General features: G+C 38.4%; 1 protein-coding gene across 3 annotated transcripts in view; it reads left to right on the top strand.

Moving 5' to 3' along the window:
- Nucleotides 1-17,500, top strand: part of vars2 (valyl-tRNA synthetase 2, mitochondrial) — a 46,242-nt gene that overhangs the window by 15,176 nt on the left and 13,566 nt on the right. For 2 of the 3 annotated variants that reach the window (XM_086062249.1, XM_086062248.1), the window contains exons 14-28: nt 160-263; nt 494-575; nt 652-728; nt 913-1,000; nt 2,388-2,481; nt 2,696-2,766; nt 2,845-2,970; nt 8,174-8,278; nt 10,878-10,946; nt 11,045-11,123; nt 11,311-11,441; nt 14,866-15,018; nt 15,085-15,312; nt 16,833-16,944; nt 17,064-17,260. In XM_086062249.1, coding sequence (XP_085918375.1) covers nt 160-263; nt 494-575; nt 652-728; nt 913-1,000; nt 2,388-2,481; nt 2,696-2,766; nt 2,845-2,970; nt 8,174-8,278; nt 10,878-10,946; nt 11,045-11,123; nt 11,311-11,441; nt 14,866-15,018; nt 15,085-15,312; nt 16,833-16,944; nt 17,064-17,260 — 1,716 coding nt within the window. The remainder of the gene's footprint in view (nt 1-159; nt 264-493; nt 576-651; nt 729-912; nt 1,001-2,387; nt 2,482-2,695; nt 2,767-2,844; nt 2,971-8,173; nt 8,279-10,877; nt 10,947-11,044; nt 11,124-11,310; nt 11,442-14,865; nt 15,019-15,084; nt 15,313-16,832; nt 16,945-17,063; nt 17,261-17,500) is intronic. The other variant, XM_086062250.1, reaches the window with a different exon arrangement.

Genomic DNA, 17,500 nt, shown 5'->3' on the forward strand with positions numbered 1-17,500 from the left:
CATTAACCCGAATATTGTATTTAGACTAGTGGGGCTGCATAAAACATATTATTGTCAATCATTTTGGAGGGGTTGTCTTCCCCTTTAAAAATTTGATATCTAGACATATTTTAAAATGTATTCATTTAATGTCTCCTTGGTCTTCTTAAAACATTTAAGGGAGTGAAGCGATTCGACGCCAGATGGCTGGTCGTAAACGCTCTGGTTGAGAAAAAACTGTTCAGAAGAAAGCAGGAGCATGCCATGACCTTACCTATTTGCAGGTAAACCAATATTATACACCTACACAATCACAAAGATTTAATACAATCACTCGATTAAAAAAAAAAAAGTGAAAAGTAATATAATGTTTTTTTTTTATAATAGGAATATTAATTTATCAATATATGTAATAATCTACTTCAAATATTTGTTTAGCTAAATCGCGTTTTGACAGATGCAGCTGTACTAAACACATGAAATATGTTTTGTGAAATAATTTTTCACGTCGAAGCCGCTCAGGAGATGTGATCGAGCCTCTTCTAAAGAAACAGTGGTTCCTCCGCTGTCACGGAATGGCTCAAAAAGCTTTACGGGTAAGTAATGTGTTATGATGCGTTGGTGGTGGTTGACAGCTGAAACACAAAGTATGACTCACTCTTTTATTGTCAGGCTGTTGAGGATGGTCATCTGGAAATCATCCCTCACTTTTACACTAAAACATGGACGAACTGGCTGTCCAACATCAGGTAGACTTACCCTGACCTTTCCTTCACATTTACAACAATCACATAATTTAACTTTTGTTTAAATGTGAGCAGCTGTGTGTCATCTATTGTTCTGTGATGAGTTTGAAATAACATAATTGTTGTAATGAATGCATCCTTGTTTCATTGTATGGGAGTGAACAATGCAGCTCTGTTTGCTTGGCAGTGATTGGTGCATTTCGAGGCAGCTGTGGTGGGGACATCAGATCCCTGCTTACAGAGTGGAGTTTCATAGTTCTTCTGACAAACAAGAGGTTAGGCTTTGCTAACTTACTGGACTGCATCATAATGTGTAGAATTGTAGTGCTTTGAGATATGATTGACCTGACTTATGATTTTATTTTTAATATGAGTATCATTCGGGTGTTTTTGTGCTTTTACTTGTGATGTCAAACTTGAGATTTGAGCGCTTTATGGTGGCAGTGAACTCAACTCACTTCACAATAACAGCACTTTGACAAAAAAAAAAGAGGCTTCAAACTGTTTAAACTAAATATAAAACTAGATGAATTCCACATTTTTTATATTTAAAACATAAACACATAGTCTGCTAGCTTAATGCAAATGCTATGCACATAACGGGAAACGCATAGACAGTACAGGGACCAGGCTGGCTGGCGAATAACCAAAATCCACGTATAATTGATGGCCATTATAAATGCATTGGGGAAAAAATATAGTTTTTTCTTAAACCCCTCACAATATTGACCAAAAAAAACTTATAATAATTGTTTACCAAAATAAGTTTAAAAAACATTGGGAGGAAAAACCTTCAGTTGAATCTGCGGGTGCCGAACCACGATTAGGCTATGCGGGGGTCCCGCTGTGTAACTCTTTAGATAACTGATATTTTAACACAAATGGTGCAACAACACATTAAAGACATTCAATATAACAGTACCGGTACTCACTGTTATATATTGTTTCGGAGGAGCTGACACAAGCTGGGAGTCTACATTGTCCAGACGTCGATGTATTATTATTGTTATTAAAAGTACTGTATATCCATCTTTCTGTCTTATACTGCCCCCAGCTCGCTAAGGCAAGCAGTAGTACAATGTGCATTGTGTGACAAAAAGCTGTTAGATAATTATTATTTTTTTTTTAATTATATAATTACAGTATTTTTTATAGAGTACAATATTTTACAGTTCTATTTTTTTCTAAAAGACGCAGGAACAAATCAATGAAATTTCCATTCATTTCAGTTGGGAAAGATGAGTTGAGAGTGATTTGAGTTGCATGCTTGGTCACGGAATGAACTCTTATCTCAAGTCACCACTGTAATTTGGTTGGAAAGTCAAACATATTTGGAGCAGTTCTCAGTATGATGCAGTACAATTATGGGCAGCTGCAAACTACAACTACAAAAAATAAAGATATACGGTTAAATGCATACACATCTAACAGTGTCGGTCAAAACTGAACTCTATAATTATTTCTTCATAGAGGCAGAACATTTGACGCTGCCCTTATATTGCATATAATTATATTCTGCAAGTGGTCATTAAGTTGTGGTTGGTGGGTTTGTACAGTATAGTATAGAAGGGAAAAATGATTTAGAAATTGATCAGAGGTTTGAAAATGTTTGATTATTTGTTTCCCAGCCAAAAGTGGAAATATTGTTCCTGTTTTTGTTAGGACCAATGGGTCTGGGGAAGTAATGAGGATGAGGCTCGTCAGAAAGCCACTGTCAAATATGGAGTGACCCCACAGGACTTCAGTTTGACTCAAGGTACGCCAACCTCTTGAATCCCAAATTTGCATTGTGTGAAATGCAATGTTATGTTTTCATTGTCAGACGTTGCGTAAATTGTAAAAAAATAAATAATAAAATGTGAAAAACATTTGGTTTGGAGAAATAGTGATAATAGAATCCAATATACCAAATATACCATTTAAATAATTTTTTAAAATCTTTTTGTATCTGTGCATGCTGCGTTGGTTAGACTCTGATGTTCTGGATACCTGGTTCTCTTCTGCGCTGTTTCCTTTCGCTATGTTGGGTTGGCCTCAACAGGTACCGCGTCTGTAGCAGTACATAGTCATTAATGAGAAGATTGATTTTCTAGACTCTAACCACACCCTCCTTCTACAGACTCGAGATTTTCAGCGCTTTTACCCAAACTCCATCCTGGAGACAGGCAGTGACCTAATTTTCTTTTGGGTGGCGAGGATGGTAATGCTGGGTACAGAGCTGACAGGCAAACTGCCTTTCAAACAGGTACTTGGACAATGAGTGGCTCGAATTGGTTCGATTTCATCTGATCTTTATCTCAAACTATCAAACCACATATAAATAAAAAGCAAAAAAAATAAACAGAGACTCTATACAAATTGTTCAGTTCAACAAGGGGAAGAAGTAAGCAAAATATTATCTTGTCTTGCCCGCTGCTTACAATTCAAATTATCATCTATAAAAATAACTTTTATTTGTGTGAATGAAAGTGTGCTAGTATGCTTTTTGCCTAATGTTTTACATTACATCTGAGCATATTAAATTAAATTCTTTGTTGCCTTCAAGTTTAAAGATAAAGACATAAAATATGGTATTCATATCGTCTACAAAAACACAGAATTTAAATACAATGTTCACTCGTTTTCCGCTGAGGTTAGGTTCCAAAAAATACCCGCAATAAATGAAAACTGCGAAGTAGTTAGCGTTATGTTTTACATTTATTATAAATGTTTTAAGGCTCTAAAACCCCTCACTATACAGTTTATACACTTTTCTCTTCGAGGCATTTACATTTTCTCACATTTCTCTTGTTTAAACATTCTCTATGTTCAAACCTTCATAAATTTTATGAAAATAGGTACATTACTGTAAAAAAAAAAAGCATGCAAAATTGCACAAAAAGAATCCGCGAAATAGCGAGGCCGTGAAAAGTGAACCGCGTTATAGCGAGGGAACACTGTACATCAGAAACTTTACAAATCTAATTTGTGTATTGATCTTTTGCACGTGATGTCACAGCCCTCATGGGAACGCCCCCTGCGGGACGCTGGACGGCAAAAGAACCACTTGTCTGTATTGTAACCATTGAATCTCGTACAGCATTAAGTCCTTTATCTAATCGATTATCTTGTTAAATCGTCATATCTCGCTCTGCGGTCGGTTGTACAGACAGGACAAGGGAGTAAACCAAATGTTGCTTTTTATCACATACCTACTAATGAAGACAAAAGACGTCGATTGATAGCAGCAATCAACAGAAAGGACTGGAAGTATTCACGGATTTGCAGCGATAATTTTTTGCGAGGTTAGTAGATACATTTTGATACATTTTACTCGTAAACATACACTCTAACAAAGATTGTAACAGAGGTGTCGAATTACGTGATTCAAATCACATTAACGAGCCAGATAGTTAGCATCCACTCCAACTGCACGTACACACAGCTTAGTTTTAAAGTGTACCTTCTTCAAAACTATTAAGTGCATTTGACTGTTTAATAATGGGGGATGTTTTTCACTCTGGAGCTTGAGTCATAGTCATCAAATTACTGCATAGCTTGCCACTACAATAGTCATTTGTTCCATGCTAGTCAACATAATAACATAACATCATCACAGCGTTTCAATATAGAACAGAATGTGTAAAAATAAGTCAGTTTACATGATAAACCGTGTTACCTTTGCATTACGGTCTTCGGTATGTGAGCCTAGCATCTCCGCCTAGAGACTGCCTGTATAAGGAGGAGAGACAACAATTTTTTTTTTTTGGAGAGCTCAGTATTTTACCGATTCGACATGTCATCATCATTGCTCTCTCTCTCTTTTTTTATTTTTTTGTATTTTTTTGTATGTGCGTGTGTATGTGTGTGTGCCTGCGTGTGAGTGTGTACTCATTAGTTCACCTAAAACCTATTAAAAATCCCATACCGTTCACCTAAACCGAATACTTCAGAATCCAACGAGAGTCGTGAGGTTGTCAGGAGACCCGAAGAAGGATCAAAGAAAGGAAAGTGAAATCCAGCAACGACCAGACATCACCTACTACCCACCGGGTTACCAACCAGAGTCTTTCACCAACCCCAGAAACATCTAAATTCCAACAAATTAGGGAGACCTCAAGAGACCAAAGGAGAGACTGAGGAGAAAGGAAGGAAGGATAGATAAAGCAGAGTGAGATCCACAGACATCAGCTTCCACCGATTCAACGACCAGAGGAAGAAGCAGATTGTGTTTGAATTTCGATAGATGCTGGTGTGGTGGATCTGGCATTCATGAAAACCTCCACCAAAGAGGGGAACCGTCGACCCCGGCTAGGACAGAGCAAGCACAAACCCCCAGGGTCCCCCAAGCCACGTCCGGCAGCGCCAAGGGACAACCCCCGGGCCCCGCAGGGGCCACCGGCCGGAGAGTAAACCCAGGAGCGCCCCCCCACCTCAACACGGCCCGCGCCACCAACCCAACGCACCCATCCACCCAACCCCCCACTGGGAACCCGGCGGGCATATGGGACCAGCCCGGCGGGCGATAGGGCTCGCTTCCCGGATACTGGGGCCCGCCCGAGGTGCCAGGAGGTCCACCGGAGCGGGGCAGGCACAACACCGAGCCACCCACCCGCCCGGCCCCCGGAGCCCCGAGACCCGGGCCATGGATGGAGTCCTCAGCCCAAGGGAGGAGGAGGAAGGCGGACAGGGGAGGGAGACGGGACGGGGGAAGGAGACGACAAGAAGGGCAAGGGGGGCGGCAGGGCCGCAGAGAGAGTGGGAGGAGGAGGAAGGGTGATGAGGGAGAAGGGACAGGGAGGCGGAGGACAGGCGGGGAGAGGCGAGGAGGGAGAGGCAGCAAGGGGGGGGGAAGGGAGAGGGAGCCACGGGGCACGACGGAGGCCCACAGGGCCCGAACCGCGTCACCGGGCCGGGGCGGCGCTGACACCGCTCTGGACACCAGGGAGAGCACCGCAACGCAGCACCCCCCAAGAGACCCAGGGAACGGCCAAGACGCAGCCGCCACCCAGCAGCCAACAGAGGGGCAGAGCCGCCCACGCTCAGCCAGGGGGGACAGCACCTATAGAGTTAACCTACTGGCATGCAGTGATTCCGAATATTAACCCTTAGTGCCCATTGAAAGTGAATCTTGAGGAGTTGGTGACTGTAAGGTGTCATTTGATGTAGTCTGCTCGATCCTGCTGGCAGCAACTGGGTTCCTGACTATAAAAACACAACCATTACTTACAAATTGCCAAATACAGAAACAGCAATGTAAGTTATCGCGATGTGGTGGCTCTCGCTAACAGGCAGAATTAAGTAACCAGATTTAGGTTAAAAGATTCTCTATACGTAGACCATGTTTCTATACATTTTGATATTTGGTTTTTATTTTATTTATTTATTTTTTTCATTAAAATTTGATTTATGAGGAGGTTAGACCATTGGTCGATATTCAGAGTTTGTTTATTTTTCCAATTAACAATAATTGTTTTTTTCGCGGTTTTTCAAAGACTTTAGTCCAGAAATACGTAACCGGAGTGCATAGCCATAAAGCATGAAAATAAGTGTCTGTAGTGTTTTGTAAACACTGGAGACAAATGTCGGAATCTGAGAATCCCATTTTCTTCATCATATATTGAGTAATGTATGTTCTATGAATAATTTTATATTGGATAAGTTGTAAACTTGTGTGTTTTGTCATTTTAAGTAAGTTTTCACAAACTTGAATCCAAAAGTCAGATTCCGGAGCTATAGACAAATCTGTCTCCCATTTCGAGATGGGTAAAGACATTTTATCAGTATGCGAAAGTAACTTATATATTTTTGAGAGTTTTTTTGTTGTTGTCGGAGAAAGCTTGGTAATATCTTTAGCTAAAACAGGCGATTGGAGCGTTCCCCGAAGTGTTGGAATTTGTTTCTTTGTCATACTTTTAACTTGCAGATAAATGAAAAAAAATTCAGTTTTTTATTTTGTATTTTTGGAGCAAGGATGTATATATGTATATGATATAAACATATTATCTGAGAAAAGATGGTGGAGATGTGTAATTCCTTTCTGCTCCCACACCTAAATAAAACGATTGGTTGTTAAGTTGAAAATCGGGGTTATGCCATAGGGGAGAAAGCCCGCAGGGCTCCACTTGGGCTTTTGTAATTTCTAGTGCCTTCCACTTGAGGAGAGACAACATTGACTACATAATGATATAGGTCGTTCGCTGTGAATTCCGTCAAAGTCTGCGATTTGATGAACTTGGTAAAAACAGCAGGCGACAGAAGGTAAGGGGCATTTTTAAAACTAGCAATCTCCAACTTAAGGAAATATCGCGCTCTATGAGTCCCGACTAAATGTGCAACTTCGACTGACAGGCAAACTTCGGTTGAAGTAGTAGATTCCATGGCTCCAATTGGCAATAATAACTTTTAATTTATAAAATAACAGTCGCTAAGTCGCTCCGGGTCACGTCCACTTCTATTCAACAATCATTTCCTTCCACCGTCCATCATAGGGCAGTCACGTGATCACATTGGTGCAAAAGGTCAATAGAATAAACTGTTTGGGTCCCAAATAATGACCCCTGTGGAACGCCACAAGTAATGCTAAGCATGCTGACTTGTGACTACCTAACTGGACATTTAAGTCAATGAAAATTCGCACTGCATATGTTTTGTTTTGTGTTCATCCCGTTATCTTCTCTCGTAGTTGTTTTTTCAATTAAATTGTCCAGTCTCTCAACATTTATTTTTTCCAGTATCTTTGAAAATTGTGATAACAAAGACAGGCCTGTAATTGATGAAAATATGTTTTTCTCTAGCTTTTTGCAGTTGTACTCATAAGTTTACCCTAGAAAACTTATGAACACTACTGAATATATCACAATTCACCACTAGTAAGCAGACATATAGTTGTGCTAATTAGTTTACGTACCCCTAGAAACTTATGAGGAAAACAGCATAAAGGAAAAACTAGTCACTTTTATTTTGTCTGGCAATGTTTCTGATTGGAGCAAGTTACATACGTATGTGCTAATAGTTCAACAATCTCCTAATTATATCCTTTATCATGGACATATGGTTTCCATTACCATCAGTGGAAGTTTTATTCATGCATTTCTTTACAATACAGTATCTATAATTTACACTTTATCAACAGTTCTCAAGCACAGTGATAAGTCTATGTACAGTAAATGTCTCCACAGTCCTCTTGTATTGTATTCCGCATGTATTCCGCATGTCAATAATTTCTGTTGCTAGTTTTGGACCCAAATTAAAAAAAAATATATATTAAATCCATCAAACCGCATTCTTTATCACAATAATTTTCCTGTCTTTGACAGTGAAATATTCCAGGTAATTTAGATCATTAATACGGTTTAATATGTTCCTAATTACTTAATTCATAAGGTGATATGTACAGCCCCCCCCCCCCACACACACACACACCTTTAAAAAAAAAAATCACATTCTTTCTGCTTTTTGATTCTAAGGTTCTCCTTCACTCTCTGGTGAGGGATAAACATGGTCGGAAAATGAGTAAATCCTTGGGAAATGTCATCGACCCCTTGGATGTTATACATGGAGTTTCCTTGGAGGTGTGTAACTAAATTTCTTCTGTCAATTACAATCTTTCATCTTTCAGTTGTGTTTTAGTCTCTGTAGAAATGACCAACTTTATTTTACTTTAGTTTCCATTGTGTAGCGATTATCACGTTCACCTAATTTGTCAAAGGTCAACGGTTTGGTACCTCTTTCTTAATTTCATAAAATTTATGATTTTTTATTTCAGTTTGTTTTACAAGTAGGCTATATGAGGAAGATGAAGGTGGCGGCTGCGTCTTGGCCGTTCCCTGGGTCTCTTGGGGGGGGGGGGGGGTGCTGCGTTGCCAGGGTGCCCCTTCCTCCCCCTTGCTGCTTCTCCCTCCTCGCCTCTCCCCGCCCGTCCTCCGCCTCCCTGTCCCTTCTCCCTCGTCACCCTTTCTCCTCCTCTCCCCCTCTCTCTGCGGCCCTGCCGCTGCCCCTTGCCCTTCTTGTCGTCTCCTTCCCCCTCCCCTGTCCGCCTTCCTTCCTCCATCCGTGGCCCGGGTCTCGGCGCTCCGGGGGCCAGGGGGGTGGGTGTGTTTGGTGTTGTGCCCGCCCCGCTCCGGTGGCTTTGTTGTGTGGGGGGGCTTGGGGGCGGGTGGGGTGCCTGGCGGGCCTGCAGTGAGTGCCCCGTCCTGCTGCGTTGGGTTGGGGGCGCGGGCCGTGTTGGGGTGGGGGGCGCTGCTGCTCCTGGGTTTGCTCTCCGGCCGGTGGCCCTGGCGGGGCCCGGGGGTCGTCCTTTGGCGCTGCCGCGGCCTGGGGGGCCCTGAGGTGTTGCACTTGCTCTGTCCTGGCAGGGGTCGACGGCTCCCCTCTTTGGTGGAGATTTTCATGCATGCTAGATCCACCACACCAGCATCTATCAAAGCTCAGACACAATCTGCTTCTTCCTCAGGTCATTGAATCGGTGGAGGCTGGTGTCTGTGGATCTCACTCTGCTTTGTCTGTCCTTTTTTCCTTTCCTCAGTCTCTCCTTTGGTCTCTTGAGGTCTCCCTGATTTGTTGGAATTTAGATGTTTCTGGGGTTGGTGAAGAACTCTGGTTGGTTGTTTCATTAAAGTAGACCAATAATAAACCAATAAATGTCAAGTTTGTTGGGACTTCTGTTTAAAATTGAGTAATCATTGGGAGTGAGAACAAAACTGACTGACGTGACTGGGTTCTTGTGGGATTCTGCATTGAAGAGGAACTATTGCGAAAACATGATTATTGACAAATTATAATCAGGAGAAGTGTAATTTAGTTACTTGAATCCATATTCAAATAATCAAAAGTAATTTTTCAGGAAACACAAAAAAGTGAACCATTTGCATCATGTGAAGATGATTTAGGCAAAAAAAAAAAAATTTTGCAAAACAATTATTCTTTTAAGAGGGGGACGATATAACAAAGGTCCGTAATGGAATGTTTTGACTTGAATTGATACACAAGGACAAAAATTGTTGGTTCCCTCCTCTTAGGAAAGAAAACCCAACAGTGGTCAGGACTTGAAATAAAACTGACAAGACTGGAATTTGCTCAAATGCATATGGACAAGCCACAAAGTTTCTGGAGGAATGTCCTTTGGACAGCTCTGTTTACTAGAGGTAAAAATAAAACATGGAGGCGAAGGCTCAGTTTCCGGGGCTGCTTTGCTCCATCTGACAAAAAAAATCTTCAATATATGCAGGGTTCAAAGGTATGGAGGACCAAAACTGCACCAAAACTGCCATATATATATATATATATATATATATATATATATGTGTGTGTGTGTGTATATAAATAAAAAAATATATTCAAAAAATAAAAATAAATGTTGAAATAAATACAAAATAAATAGTGTTAAATATCAATCAATAAATAAAAGAGAACAACACAAGACACGCTTAGGACCGTCGCTCCCTAATTTGAATACCATTTCAACCTGACAGAGCGTCTGCAGCATGAAAGGAATAAATGTGAGAGCAAAGCGTTTTTATTTATTGATTGATATTTAATTTATCTATTAATAAGTGGCTGGGGAGAGGGAAGTCTGGGCTGATGGATGGATATTTAATTGTATTTATATATTTACTTTTGAATTTATTTCAACATTTACTTTTATATTTATTGAAATTTTTTGAATCTCGGTTTTTATTTTTTTATTTATTAAGGGATAAATATTTTTTTGTTTTTATTTCCATTTATATATATATATATATATATATATATATATATATATATATATATATATATATATATATATATATATATATATATATATATATATATATATATATTTGTATTTAATGTTTTAATTATATTTTGTATATCTGTTTTTATTTTAACTTTTATTCATTCATGTATTCATTTAGTCATTTATTTTTTTAATTTTATTTTGGCAGTTTTGGTATTCCATACAAGGGAACATCAAGACTACCAAAACATTCAGGAGCAAAATGTGCTGTGCATTGTGAGAAAGCTTTATCTCAGCTGTAGGTCATGGGTCCTTCAATAGGATAATTGATTATTTCTTTTTTTAATGGAAGGAAAAGCAAATATTGTTCATGTGTGTAAACAGGACATCTGATAGTAGTAGATAGGAAAAAGTCTACCTCTATAATTCTTTTTTTGTTTTGTTTTTCCTTTTAGAGGCTTCAACAGAAAGTGAAAGAGGGGAACCTCGACCCCAGGGAGCAGGTGGTTGCCCTGGATGCGCAGGTCAGATCCCTTCGCTCTTTACTCGTGTTTCCTTTCTGACTGAATACGTGTGCTCATTCCCTCCTCATCTATCTAACCACTGCATCTGCTTCTCTCAGACGAAAGACTTCCCTAAGGGAATCCCTCAGTGCGGAACTGATGCTCTGAGATTTGCCCTTTGCTCTCACAAAATGATGGGTGAGTGATTGTTATCCCTCACTTTTATTTCCCAGTTTTAGTAGAAGCCTTTTTGAAGCATGAAAAGACACGTTTAAGAGATGCTTCCTGCATTTCTGCTCTTCACACCTGACACATAGAAAGACTGTCAGAGCACTGTAGTATTTGGCGAAACAATGTACCGTTTTTTTTGTTGCTTTTATTTTAGGAGAAGACCTCAGCCTATCAATATCTCAGGTCCTGAGCTGCAGACATTTCTGTAATAAAATGTGGCAGACGCTGAGATTTACTCTCGGAGTGCTGGGTGACAACACTACGCCAGTGGAGAATCTGGAGGAGGTACAACCAACTTTTGCAAATGTTGAGCAACTTGAGCAAGCTAGAAAGCATTGTTTAAGTTTTTGTCAGTATTATTACTAGTTTTACATTACTATTTAAATGACATTTGTTGCATTAGCAATACACTATAGACCCCAGTTACAATGAAGTTGAGAAAATGTACAGTAAATAAAAACAGAATATAATGATTTCCAAATCCTTTTCCAACTATATTTAATTAAATAAACTACTCATACAAGGTATTTAATATTCAACTGATAAACATTATTTATTTATTTGCAAATATTCACTCAATTAGAATTTGATGCCTACGGCACACAGTGCCCTGGGAGAGGCCAGCAGCAATTGTCACAGTGTACTGAAATTACCAAATTACCTGACACACAGAAATACAGATTTGAAAGGAGTTCTGTCATTAGCAAATCTGTTTCATCTTTCTTGTCAAGTAGGACTGCAGCTAACGATTATCTTAATAATCAATTAAATTATTGATCATTTTGTTGATTAATCGATGAATTTCCATACCTTTATTCAAAAACAGGGCATTATTTAAAATTGACGATTCAGTTACTGGTTTTGTCAGAAGATAGGCAAAAATATTGATCATTGTTTTCCAAAGTAAAAACCATTGTTTTGTTTTGCTTCAACACAAAGATAACACTGGGGAACAAAAGAGGCAAGCTAATTCCAAAATTGCTGTTTTTTTCCTAGGATGTCACATTTTTTTCTCCATAGTTTACCATCCAGCAAAATCCCACTGATTAGCTGTAATAAGGTTGTAGTAAGAAGAGCTGGTTACATTTGGACTCATCTATCATTAGTTGCAACTTGTTTGTGTATTCACAATTGAAACAGTCAAGTCAAGTCAAATATATTTATATAGCCCTTAACTTGTTCACTCCCAGCCATTTTCACTGAAGCAACCCCCTTTGTACCCATCTGTTTAACTGGATTTTGACTGATTTTGCAAGGCCAACAGAATATTGTGTTCTATTGCTATAAAAACATGGACCCTAGCAAAAGAAAGATTAGAGTTTCTTCTTTCATCAGGAAAAAAAAAGTATATTTCTATCTGTTTCAGTTTTGCAGCAATTAGCATTAGAATGTAGTTAAGTTTCATCATTATTCACAAGCCGGTTAAAAACACTGGCAAAAAGAGTTAAAACAGTGGGGAAAAAAGCTTGTTGCAACATGGCCCTGGTTGATCTCTCCTCCCATCTGCTGGCCATTTTTTGTAATAACTACCATTGCTTCAAGCGTCCTCTTCAGTTCAGAGGCTACATCAAAGCCATCTGTATGCTGTAGCATTAAAAAAACAAAATATAAAAAATGTATACATGCGATTTTGGGACAATGGCAATATTTAAAATAGAACGTTTTCATATGTTTTTGGGAGCAAATGAGTTAATTACAAAATAGTCTCAAAGTGCTTCACACATCCACAGTTGACAAATATTAATGCCATCACTTGATCTTAACCAAGAGGGCAAGGAAATACTCAAAAAACGCCATCGGGGAAAAATAAGAAACCTTGCAAAAGGGCCACAAATGTGGGAATCCACCTTCCAGGATGACCAGGCTGCAATGGATGCCAAGTGAGCAACAATTTACACATGCAGTGAGAGGTGTGTACAGCTCCCAAGAGTAGTGTCAATTTTATCAGACATTTTTAAATTTTGTCTCAGTTTTAATCCAGTTTCAATCATGTTTGTTAGATTTTATCATAGTCAACTTAATCCCGTTTTTGTTTTGTCAGATTTTAGTCGATTAGCATTCTAGTCTTTATTTTAGTCCAAGTCTAGTTTGGTCAGCCAAAATTGTCAACTTTTTAGTCTCGTTTTAAGACAAGTATAGTCAAGACGATCATTTTACCCAGATATATTTTTTGTCAGGAGATAATGTTGAACATTTCAGATCTAAAATGATTTCACATAAAATTTTAAAACAACTTAACACACAATTCCAGTGGCTACTATGTCTCCTTGCTACGAGCTAGTAAATTAGCCAGCATTAGTTAGCGGTCGGATTAACATTATCGTTGGCACGTCATAGCTGTTAATGTTACGTTATAACTATAATTTATTTTTTGTTGTTGTTGTTGTTGTTGTTTTTAAATACCTTTATTTATTAATTTTTTTAAAAACGGGGGATTCACTGTGTGTCACATAACAGTGTCACAGTGATTAGCAGAGACAGGATTTTACAAAATCATATCATTTTCATCTCATCTTTGTTCATGAACTAAAATGTTCATAGATTTTAGTCCAGTTTTTATTTAGTGAAGTACATTTTTGTCTCGTCTTCATTAGTCAACGAAAATGCAATTATTGTTTATTAATGGGGGTTTTAGTGTAGTCTAGTTTTAGTCGGGTAGAAAAGGTGTTGACAAAATTTTTTTTTTAGTTTTCATTAATGAAATTAACACTACTCAAGCGGTCAGTACTATCAATATTTGCAAACAGAAAGCTACCATATTAGGAAATTAGTGCTGGCTTTTTCCCTTAACCTTGTAAGCATGAACATACTGTTCCTAAGTTCTGTTTTGTTTTATGCTGTTTTTGTACTATTTATTTAGGTTTTTTTAGTTATCAAAGTTTGTAACCATCTAAGTTTTATTTACTTACATAAACATGTATTCCATAATTCCATAAAAACAAAACAAAAATGGGCATCCTATAGCTAAAAAATTATGTAATGGAGAAAAACTGAAGACAGTTTTGGACAGCTGTCAGACCCAATTCAACAAAAATGTTGTTCCTCAGTGTAATCAATATGCTTTGATGGAGAACTACATTAACTAATTCACTCCCAGCCATTTTCACTGAAGCAATCCCCTTTGCTCCCGGTTGTTTTACTGCATTTTGACTGATTTTGCAAGGCCCACAGAATATTGTGTTCTATTGCTATAAAAACAGGGAACCTACCAAAAGAATACACTTCTTTCATGAGGAAAAAAAGTAAATTTGTTTCCGTTTTGCAGCAATTAGCATTATAATATAGCTAAGTTTCATCATTATTCACAAACCGGTTGAGAACATTGGCAAAAAGAGCTTGTTGCAACATGGCACTGGCTGATCTCTTATACTCTGCTGCCACCTGCTGGTCATTTTTTGTAATAACTACTATTGCTTTAAGCAACCTTTTCATGTCAGAAGCTGTATCAAAGCCTTTGGTATGCTCTAACGTAAAAAACAACAACAACAACATATAAATACATTTTTGAGAGTGCAGAACAAAGTATTAAAAAAACATATTTTTACGCTTTTGGGTTTGAATGAGTTAATCTGATAATATTGACTGTTAATACTTTAATATGTACCTAAACGTGTCATTCAAAGTAGAAAATTCTTGCCTCTGGGGTGCCCACCGAAAAAAATTATTAAAAACTTTTCTGATATTTTTTATTTATTTTTATGATCATTAGATGTCTCATTTGAGCAGTATGGACCGGTGGATCTGCTCCCGACTATACAGCACAGTAGCACAAGTGGAAAAGGCCTTTGAAGAATATGAGCTGCACGTGGTCACTGCTGCTTTGTACAACTTCTGGGTCCACAATCTGTGTGACGTCTATATGGTAAGAGACACAGGGTACATTTGCCCGCAAAGAGGGAAATATGACGTGTTTTTTCATGTCTTGTAGGAGAGTGTGAAACCTGTTCTACTGAAACAAAATGAAGGAAGAGTGAAGAAAATGAGACCAGCAGCAAGCGTTGTCCTCTATCACTGTGTGTGTGCGTCTCTGGCCCTCCTCTCCCCAATCATGCCGTTCCTTACTGAGGAACTGTGGCAGAGACTCCAGCCATTCAGAACTGAAGCTGCAGCTCAGAGGAGCCTGTGTCTCCAGCCTTACCCCCGCTCGTCTCAACTGGTACCACCACTACTTCTTCGAAACCGAAATATGTTCTGTACTTTCCTTTCTTAAATTGGCTGCTAGCTTCATTTAATGATTTACTAGATATTGGACTATATTAATACCAATTACTTAGAAGCTATGTAACAGATTAATTGAAATTAGTCATCACATACTACAAGTATATGACACAATAAGCAATGGGTTTTTTTTGTTTGTTTTTTTAAACATTGGAAGAAGCATCTTATCTAAGAATGTATTTTGACCAAGTAGTAATCACTAGGCTCTGACTCATAAATTAGTGATAGACCAATGTTTTTTCAAGGCCGATACAGATACCGATTATTAGTAGTCAAGGAGACCGATAACCGAAATTTCAAGCCGATATTCATTTTCAGTCAAACAGAAAATGTTATCGTCAACATTTTTAAAATGTGCTTTTTCTTTTAATCTTAAACATACAAAGAATTGACAGCTTTGTTTAAAGATTCTAACAAAAATTGTAGGGAGCTTCCAGAGTCGTCAGCATACGCTAAATTAAGATCCCCGATCTTTTAAAAAGTCTGACCTGCCGGTCCCGATTTTTTTCATTCCAAGCAGCATATACCTTCAGTGTTTCAATCTTGTTTTATTAGAAAACATTGAACAATATCGGTGAAATAATACAAATGGTTGTTTTAAATGCACATGAAGTAATTCTTTCAAATAAAAATGAAAATCCTATTCGTCATCTCAGCAGAAGAGAACAGTGGCTGACTTTTTCAGACCTCTGAGGAGGGAGGTGAGGTTGGTGGAAAAGATGGGTTTATTTTTAAGGGATCGGGATTTATTTTTAAGATCACCGATCTTCCAAAATTAAGGAAATCAGGGCCAATAAATCGGCCGGCCAATCGATCGGTGCACTCCTACTTGGCTGTATCAATTTTTTAAAGCAAGAGAGGTGACACCTCTACTATGTTGTGGACTAGTGGATTGATAAAATAAATGGAAATTTGCAATTAGAATTTTTTAAATACTGTATATTGTTTTTAGGTACACATTTTCAAGGTCAAATAATGACAAGCACATCTTAATTTGTACCACACAGATAATTAAGCACCCCTCCATCGCAGGTTCCGGGTTCACGGTCTCACTGTTTCACAGATTATTATTATTATTATTATTATTATTAGCATTAGCATTATTCAGTTTATTAAATAGCGGTACACTATTTTCTTTAACACTGTGTAAATTTGAAAGAAAAAGAGTGAAAACAGGAAGCAGGCCTTTTTTCAAGATCAGCCTATTGGTAGTTTTTGCTGAAGATTATAGAATGCAAAATCATCTAATCCTCCTTTTTATGCCTACAGAAAGTGATGGCTGTGGGTTCATTTTATGATTATTGATATGCTATACTGTGAGATGATAAGTTTGTTTGGAAAAATGGGATTTGTTTATTTTAAACACGTCGGAACATTTGAGGCAAAAATAAATGTATTTGAAAATTGCGCAGCAGTCGGTGGACATTTAAATTTATGTGGTTATTTTGTCTCATCCAGAAACACTGGCATTTCCCAGAAGAGGAAAGAGATTTCCTCCTGGTCCAGGAAGTGGTCCGAGTGGCTCGCTCTCTTAGGGCTCAGTGTGGTTTGAGCAAAGAAAAGCCTGATAGTAAGTCATCACTAATAAGCAGTTTCCAACATCAACAATGGCAATAATTGGTCCTAAAATATTATTTGTTGTTACATTGAGATTTTTGGGGAAAATCTTACATGATGTCCTTTTTACAGTATGGGTGGTATGTTCAGCCAGTCAGGCCCAGATTCTCCTTCACTTTGGATCTGCTGTTTGGACTATGAGCCGAGTCTCCCGCTTCAATATCTACTGTCCTGAAGAAGCTCTCTCCACTCTCTCTTCCACTCCCCCACCAAATGGCTGCCTTGTAGGTGTTGTGGACCACACGTGTCAGCTGCATCTTCCTCTTCAGGTAGTAATCAATCTCTTATCTCAAATGACACTGGCCAGTATAGAAATTATGGTAACTGTGACTGAATATTTTGTTGAGGATGTCAACTGCTGTAATCAAGCAATTTCTGCAACATTCAGTGATACTTGTCTTTTTGTCAATATTTTCAAATTAAATCTTAGCATATCAAATTATTTGTTTTAAATTTAAAGATAGCTTATTTATGGCGAACCAATGTTGTAATCCGTGCATTTCATTATG

Source organism: Leptonotus elevatus, chromosome 19, assembly GCF_054856555.1.
Source record: "Leptonotus elevatus isolate MCC_2025b chromosome 19, RoL_Lele_1.0, whole genome shotgun sequence".
NCBI classification, from domain to species: Eukaryota; Metazoa; Chordata; class Actinopteri; order Syngnathiformes; family Syngnathidae; genus Leptonotus; species Leptonotus elevatus.